The sequence below is a fragment of the Poecilia mexicana genome, unplaced genomic scaffold (genome assembly GCF_051168715.1).
Source record: "Poecilia mexicana isolate PSO_F unplaced genomic scaffold, ASM5116871v1 scaffold_2, whole genome shotgun sequence".
Lineage (NCBI taxonomy): Eukaryota > Metazoa > Chordata > Actinopteri > Cyprinodontiformes > Poeciliidae > Poecilia > Poecilia mexicana.
Genome location: NW_028263371.1, coordinates 51599294 through 51608302, shown reverse-complemented (window position 1 = coordinate 51608302; position 9009 = coordinate 51599294). Strand labels below are relative to the sequence as shown.

General features: G+C 34.0%; 1 protein-coding gene across 1 annotated transcript; it reads left to right on the top strand.

Moving 5' to 3' along the window:
• Nucleotides 1–119: 119 nt before the first annotated feature.
• On the top strand, nt 120–8648 carry LOC148160911 (uncharacterized). Its single transcript, XM_088002384.1, has 6 exons — nt 120–649; nt 2668–2829; nt 3237–3331; nt 4723–4765; nt 6404–6685; nt 7638–8648. Exons 1-6 carry the CDS (start codon nt 613–615, stop codon nt 7934–7936), a joined length of 918 nt encoding a protein of 305 aa, XP_087858510.1. The 5' UTR covers nt 120–612; the 3' UTR covers nt 7937–8648.
• Nucleotides 8649–9009: the final 361 nt, after the last annotated feature.

Here is a 9009-nt window from a genome sequence, read left to right as displayed (position 1 = left end):
AGAAAAAATAAGAAAATGTATGAGTTGATTTTTGATGATGGCACTCGGCAAAATGTAATGTTTGCAATATGCAATTATAACCTGGTTGTATTTATTTTGTTATAATTACACAAAATGTCTTTTTTTGGTTATTTGTATTGTTCCTTACCTGACTGAAACACGTCTAAAAACTGTCATTGTTTTAACCATGTTAGTTTAAGATCGGAAGCCCTGTTTTTTATTTCTTCTTCTGTGGTGTTGTCTTTACGTGTTTGCGCCCCTTAGACCCTCCCCTTTTGTCATGTTGTCCTGCGGGAGAAGACTTGGAGCGAGCATCTTATAGCACGGTGTTTTTCTGTTTGTTGTTCTCGTCAGAATAAATCGAGAAACCAAACTTGTTAAAGACAAACCGCGTCACGGCCTGATCAATCAATAAAACAAGCCCAACGCAGAAAGGATCCGGCTACACAATAGTTCTTATCAAATCAGAGTGAACCTCACCACCCTAAAAGACTGAAATTGAAAGTTGCTGCTGCTGCTTCTCAGCAGCTGCAGAGTTTCCTGTAAGTCACATGGTGATGGGCTGAGGGCGGGTCTGTATATAAAGACTGAGACGCTGCACAACAGCAAAACATGGATCCAGTACAACAGAACACCGAGAGCTCTCCAGGTATTCTTCTCTTGTTTATATTTTCCAGCATCCTGTTTACTGTATATTTTCTGTATTCATGTTTTTAAAACACTTGCGAGAACCATAAAACTTAAGTTACTTTCGGTCTTTGTTTTATAACCTACAGTATGTCTATTTCCTGCCTGATTTTCATCTGCAGTCCGTCACAAACCCTTTCCTGTTTGTCATGACTAAACATTACAAATATTTATGTTAAACAGGAAAACTTTATTACATGAAGCAGTGACCCACAACAGAATATATAAAATGTACATTTTTTACAGCTATAATAGCCCTTTTCTTTGCAGGTGTTATTTATGGTCACCTAAGTTTGCAAGTTGAACATTTCTACAGAAAATTATAGACAAGCTTAAACCATGACTTTAGTTTTGACTGAACAATAAATAACGGTTTCAACTTGTATTGTTTTGAGAATGTTGTTTTAAAGTTTGTACAAAGGGAGAAAATAAATAGAAGAGAAACTTTTTTATGAGACTTCAAAGGACAATATTAGTTATTTTTCAACAGATTTCATGTTCATTTTGATTAGATTTTCCTCTGTTCATGTTGTCTTGTTCTTTTTTACTTCACTAATTCTACCTTCTCTCAGTTCTGTGCCTAGATCCTCTCCAGCTGTTCTGCATCTGTTTTATTGTGCTCACCTGGTCAACGTGCCTTAGTCAAATCTCCACAGTATTTAGTCTCCTTGATTCCATTCACTCATTCCTGGACTCTTCCATTATACTGTCCCTGTCATCCTGATTTCTGTGTTTTCCTTTGAGTTCTGTGAGGTTTTCAGTTATTAAGTCCATCATTTCTCACTCCACGATATCATCTTGCTGCAGTTTGGGTCGCCATCAAAACACCTCAAACATGATCATGGAAACACGAGTTAAACAGAGCGCTTGAGGCATGCATCCTGCACAACCACACTCAAAACTGACTATAATCTTGATTTGAGTGTTGCAGATAGTTCATAAACCACTACTCTGAGTTTTGAGCATCTCGCATAGCTCTGTTCAATCCATAATCTAAAAATATAGATTGCAGCTCAGCTACAAACCTACCAACAAATAGTTGTCCACATAAACTAAAGGGCTGGGTAAGAAGGGAATCAGAGAAACAGCCAAAAAGCTCAGGGTAACTCTGAAGGAGCTGCAGAGAGCCACAGCTCAGGTGGAAGAATCTGTGGCCCAGGAAATGTATTAAATGTACACTTGAAGCATGTTGAAATATACCTCTGCACATAAAATGCCTGCATTGAACCATAAGTTAATTTTCTCTCAAACATACTATTTTGTATAAAATATGTTTAGTTTTGAAAAATAATAAATATATATATATTTTTTGATGTGTTACTATTATGTAGAAAGATAATAAAGAGTAATTTGAAAAGTATAATTGGATAATTGATGAGTTGTTTTTTTTTCCACAGGGGACATGTTTTATCAAGAACTTGAATAGCAGTAGTTTCAAGTTATTGACTCCAGCAGAACCTTGAGCTTTTGATTAATATTAAACATTTAACCTTGAAGTTGAAATTTGAAGCAAACTTATTTATTATTATATACCTCATTTAAAATAGCAGTGTATTAAAAAGAGCTTTACTTGATATTGATTAAAAAAAACAATGGTACAATGTATTTATTGTTCAAATTTCAGACACATTCTAATTCTGTAGACCTCAAAATACAAGTACAATTAATCTTAACTAGTTTTATTTCATGAATTACACCAAGTCATTTATATATGAATAAACATTTGGCTATTTTTGGTAATAGAGTGAAGTCTTACACAACAATATTTCAGTTGCTCCATTACATTCCTTTGTGCATTGTCTTGTATAGCTTTTAAATTTCTTAGTACTGAGGTCTTATGGAATATTACATTCTTCATCTGTCTCTGTTTGATCACATCAGGCTTTTCCAGACACAACCTGTTTCTATTTGAAATGTTCTAACAGCTTTGTTGCCCTCTCTTCTGGGTTACAACGGACAATGTCACTGGAAAATTTCTAGACCCTCCAGGAAATTCCTCTAACCTCTGTGACACTGAGAACAAGAAGCCATGCCTAAATGACAACAGTACCACAGAAGGAGAAAAGGAAAAAGCAGGAAGGCCAGCTAACATGGAACAAGAGAAACAGACTAGCACTGATAAAGAAGTGGACGGATTTTTAAGTGAGTATGTGGATTTCTTCTTGCTCCCCTTCCAGTCTTGTAGTTAGAACTGATGCTCTTTTTCAATCTTCAAAATTATTAGCTCCCCTATGAAAATGTTTTTTAAAAATACCTCAAGGTGCTGTTACACAGATTAATGATGTTTCAATACAGCTTCTCCAAACATCTTAGTTTAATTTTGGATGTTTACACTGATTTGCCTTGCACACAAAAACCAAATTATTTCACCTGGCATGGAGGTTTTGCTTACTTGCAGCAAGGATAACGGGGCTACACAGAAGTCTGGCATTGAGTTATAACTTATAACTTCCTCAAGCAAATGTCTCAGGGTTATGTCAATATACTTTGAATGTGGAATAATCTATAAAATAAATAAACACATGCTTTGTCCTCTCACTCTGCTTCAGTGGTTGAGCCAGTGGGTGATGAAGAGACTGGGGCAGGACATGAAAACACAAAAGAATCACAAAGTCCTGGACAATCAGCACCGACACCGTCATCAGTAAGATACACTCATGTTCTTTCCTCGTTGATGATGTCCAAGTATCATGGGGTTTTTCAGCAAGACGCTTTAGGAACTGGGTTTTGTTCTCAAATCAGCTGATATAAAAATGAATTATTTCTAATTATCTCGACCTTGATTTAAGCACACCTATATGTGCTGTGTCATTAATGGTGAAGCTCAGATTTGATGATGTCACAGTGAAGACTGACAGTAATTTGTTGTAATTTAAACCTAAAACTGGATACTTTTTAACAAAAATTGTATTACTTCACACAATTTTAATATTCCTAGTATAACAACACTCTTTTTTTCTGTACATAATTTGTTTTTATATTTGTGATGATTGATTTAAAACACATATATAGGCTGACACTGTATATGTCATGTCAACAAGGAGAATGGATTAATTATTTTCAGAGTGATCAGTCTGTAGAGCACGGTGCTGAATGAATCACTGTGGTACAGAAGGAAGCCTATAAAAAGTATTCACCCCTTTGTATGTTTTATGCTTTAGTGGATATCTGCAAATCAATCATGGTCAGAAAAATTAGGCTTTGTGACAAAATGCATAAAAAAATAATTTAATTTCAAAGTGAAAATTGATTTCTAAGTATAAACAGTTAAATGACCTCAATATCTGGCAATGGCCTGATATACAAAGATGTGGTATGTTTCTTTTTTTATGATAAATTTAACTCTACTTCAGGTAATGTTCAGTGGACTATATATTTATTTTTATGCCCATCCTCTGACTTATACTTTTCAATCATCTTCTCTCTCATTTACTTGGTGTGTCCTCTTGTTTTTAATGCTGTAATAGTAACCAGGAATACTGAATGTACATTACAGCCACAGGTGTCTAAACGTTTTCTACCTGTACTCAGGTGATCTCTATTCCTCTCATTGTGAGACTAACGACAATTGGCTGGAACTCTGTTGAATTAGGTCAGTAACTTTAAGGAAATGGAACATCCATCCAATCAATCACTTATTTTATGTTAAATATTTTTGTTAGTGTTTTATAGATTTTAATTTTTACATCAATATTAAAGATTTTTTTGTAAATTGTTTTGTCAAAAACATTTTTTTTTAAATCATGACAATAGACAATATTTAAAAGTAAAATATTCAAGGGCTTTGTGTAGACACTGCAAGAGCCACTTAAACTCAGTAAACTAATGAAATAAAATGAAAATGTTTAACCCCACAATAACATCCAAACTGTCAGGATTCTAGTCACTGCCACTCAGTTTGTGTGAAGCTGATGTGAGAATACAACAATGCTGAATGTTTATAGTTTTAGAGTACTTGCTATTGAATGAAATCAAGCTGACAGGTTGTAAAGTTGCATTTGTTTGTGTTTATGTGCATTTTTTTTCTGTGTGCAGGTTCAGTCACAAAATGAATCACAACTGGCACGTTTTTTACGGGGTTTGTACATTCACTTTTACTAAAACAGTGTTTCGTCTTAAGCTTACAAATAGACTGAATCACTGATTCAGATGAAAATTCAAAATCATTCTCTGCAGATAATTGACCTCTTGCAAAAATAATATTTTAACAATCTCTACATCTAACCTGATTAGTTCTACACACTGCTGGTAATAAGTCTAGATATCCAAGTTAAAATACCAGGTCTTTTATGAAGAAAATGACTCCACGATAAATCAATTCTAGTATATTCTACTTGTAAAGGAAATAATAATGTTGAAATAAACATACAATTCACTGAAAAGCTGCAATAGCCAGCATGCATGAATGTAAACACAATTGAACTACTTGGAACCTTTTTTTTAAGTATTTGTGTGCCTAAAACCTCTCACTAATTACAGTGAATCTGATGAACCAGAAAAAATGTTCAGTTTAAGATTTTCTAGACATTTGTTGTTTTTTTTGTTTTTTTTACCTAGAACCACAATTTGTAGAGGTTAAAAGATCAACAGCCTCTGATTGTGGAAAGTGTAGAAGACTTTTTCCGTTCCTCATTCCTTTCCGTTAGTTTTACATTAAGCTTCCTGTTATCCAAAGTTGCAGTCATCATGGTGTCTCCAGACGTGTCACAAATAAGTTCAACTCAAATGCAGCTACATAACTTTTGGATTTTTTTGTTTTTGTTTCAAAAGTTGAAAGTTTTCAAAACCATCTGTACGGTGAAGTAAAAGTTCTGGTTAAAGGTGCCAACATACTTCATCCGAAGCCGAACCGCACAGTCACATGGTTTTATGTTTGTACCTGCGCACACCTTCCATGCAATGGTGCAGACCACCTGGGGGACACCCCTCCCGCTTGAGCATACATCACACCACTACACACACCTAAATTTCCAAGTATTTTTTCTACAAATTTCAGTGGTTTTCTGACTTAAATTTACTTTTTTTGTCTTTCTATCTACAACGGTCCAAATATGCTCTTGTATCTGATGCCTATGTGAAGACTCACAGCAACAATACTGAAGGAAGAAGACAGAGGACCTTTAAGGCCAGATTAGTTGAGCTGCAATGATCTAAACTGGGGATGAATAGGCCATGACAGAAGACCGAATAGTGAAGTTGAACACATTTTGTTTCATTATCGTTTTTGGGCATGCACACTCATGCAACCAGAATAACACTCAAATTATTTTCATCGCCTAATTTCTAGCATCACAAAAACCTTTGGCAGCAAAATTAATAGACGTGTGCTGTTGAAAGGGAAGTGCATAACTCACATCAAAGATTTGATTTTCGTTTCAGTGAGGTCTTGTTGCTGCTACTATTTGTTATGAAGCTCTTTCCACTTTAAAATGAGAGGCCAGAAACTGTGAAGTACATCCAGAATCTTTCATTTTTCTGGGTGTCAGAACAATTTGAGAAACATCAGAAGTGTTTGATTAAAGTATAGAATGAACTTAATGGGTCTGAACTAAATTTGGGCAGATTTGCATTTTGTATAGCTGCATATAAGTTGGACTTTTTTGTGACATTAATGGAGATTATACTTAAGTCAATTCATTATCTGCTTTTGTTTGTAAATATGGAATATGAAACGGTTATGAATCTTTACCTTTCCTAATTTTTCTCAAATTGACAGATTTAAGGTGGCCCAAAGTAAAGATCTTCCCATTCATCACTGGTGAGACATTTGGTGCCTATGAGGCAATCATGGAAAAAGTGAATAATAACGAAAACTACTGGCTAAACTACTACCTAAACTACTGGCTAAGCTACCTGCCAAACTACTTGCGAATCCCTTCTCTGGCCCCTACACTTGAGGAAAAACAAAGTCCAGAGGAATCTTCAGTCGTCATTGTTTTTTGTCCAATTACCTCACGCGTTGGATCAGATGTGGAATCAGCAATGACAAATCCAAAAGGTAATGGAAACCCTTGTTTCTGTTGTGTCACTACAGGAATTATGGTCATCCTAAAAACTATTTAGCAGATCAAATATTTAAAATATGTTACAAGCCAATATGTCCAGCTCCGTTATTTCTCCTGTGTTCTTTTATTCTTCTCAAAGCCGTTTCCTGATTCATGAAAATGTTGTGGATTTTAATCTTGTAAACAGAAACATTGTTTTATTAAGAGTTTGCACTTGAAAACAGGAAGCAGGTGTTTCCCCCTCATAACTTATCAACTAAGGGAATTTTAGTAGGTTAGTTATTAAGAATATATTAACTCTACCATAATAATCAGAAATACAATTATGCATAAAAATATCAGTCTTGAATCAATAACCAGTGAGACTGATAGCACAGGCATCATGCAGGTGCCAAATGTGGGTCAGCAATTTACAATTTAACACCAATGAAAACCAAACTTTAGAAACAGTGGTTATGCAATGATTATTGCTCAGTGTTTTAAGGTATACAGCAAATGTTGTTGGTTTGGAAATAAAAATGCTGACAATATATCTTCAATATATCTTTGAAAAGCTAAATATTCCCTTTTCTTCACTTTCTGTAGACTGAAGAAGTTTGATGCATGTTTTGATTTGGAATAGGTTAGAATAGAGTTACATTTGTGTATAAAAACTTTTGCTATTATAAAGATATTCAGATTTATTCACTACTTTTAAACACACTGCTATAATTTTGAACAAAAATGTGAATATACTGTTGCTGTCTCCTTATAATAATTTGTAACTTCAGAACTTTACCAGTTAATGGATCAGTTTTCAGATGTTTTCTATACTATCTGTCATTAGGTAAAACTAATGATAGACTATGATTAAACTGAGTAGAGAAATGATTGACCTTATGTGTAAAACAATTTAACAACAACAAAAAAACCTTCAATAAATCCATTCTTTTCCATGTGTTTCAGTCTCATCGCTGGATAAACCAGTGATTCTGGTTCTGATGCATCACACCAGAGATCCCGACTATTCAACAGCAGGAACAAAATGGTCAGAAGTGTATAAAAATGTTAAGCTGGATGTTCATGTTCTCTTCCATGAAACATTACCAGGATTACTGAATTGTCAACAAAACGATCTGGCAATTGAAGCCATCGAGAAAAATCTATATTACTACATTATTTGGCCTTTTGTTTCCTCTTATCTCAACAAGAGCAGTCATACCCCATCCCAGAATGTTGACTGCCAAAAAGAGACAAATGTGTGATTCTGCCCCAAACAGTTCATTTTTCCAGTTGCTTTGAGTTGTTTTGCAGTCTCATGTCACTCTGCCTGTTAACATATAATTATAATAAAGCAAAGACATAATTTGTTTGGTGCTTGCAACAAATGTTATGATAATGTTTTTTTTTTCTTGAATGTAAAAAAAACAAGTTAATAATAGCATTAACCAGTTTGTATACCATATTTAAAGCTTTGAACCGCTTGTGCAAAAGTTCTTGTATCTTCAATAAGTGACATTTTAATATCGGTGAGAAATACCTAGGAAAGGCCAACTGAACCTCTGCTTAATTTATGTTTCCACTTTATTAGTGTCTGTTATTAGTGCCAAGAAGCTTAGTTTTTAAAAAAGAGTTAATTATGAGACAAATTAGAATGTAGCACAAACTCTAACTCCACCTGTAAAGTTTCAAAAAGTAAAATAACAACAATGAAATTGTTGTAATCTGTTCAACAGCTTTGGAATAAAAAAATCATTGAGAACACCACACCTTCTTTTCCACTGTAAGAGGAACTAAAATCATTTCAATTACTCTTAATGTACTTTATGATACATCCAAACACCATAAATTGTGTAAATATTTTATTGGTCCAAGAGAATTGTTGTACATCCATTCCATGCAAACTGTCTTATATGGAGAGCCATATGGAGAGTAATTTCACCCTAAATTAAATAAATAGATGGGGAAATAAATAAATGAGTACTTTGCATCTTTATTCCTATTTATATTTATTCATTTAAACATTTATTTTTTTATTCCCGCATTTATTTCTGCCTGTCATTTTTTTCATTTCCTTATTTTCCTTATTAATTTATCCTTTTCCATTTTATTTATCTATTTTCATTTTCTGTTCCCATTTATATATTTACATTTATACCTTTTTGATTTCCCAAGAAGCTGCTAACTGAACATGTTTCAGTTAAAGATTATTCACTTGCTAAAAGAAAACCCAACACAGAACACACTTTACAGCAAAAATATATATTTCTAGATGGTTTCCCAGCTAAAGATTATCACAGTGAACATTATTGATAAAAAAAAATCTAAGCAATATCTA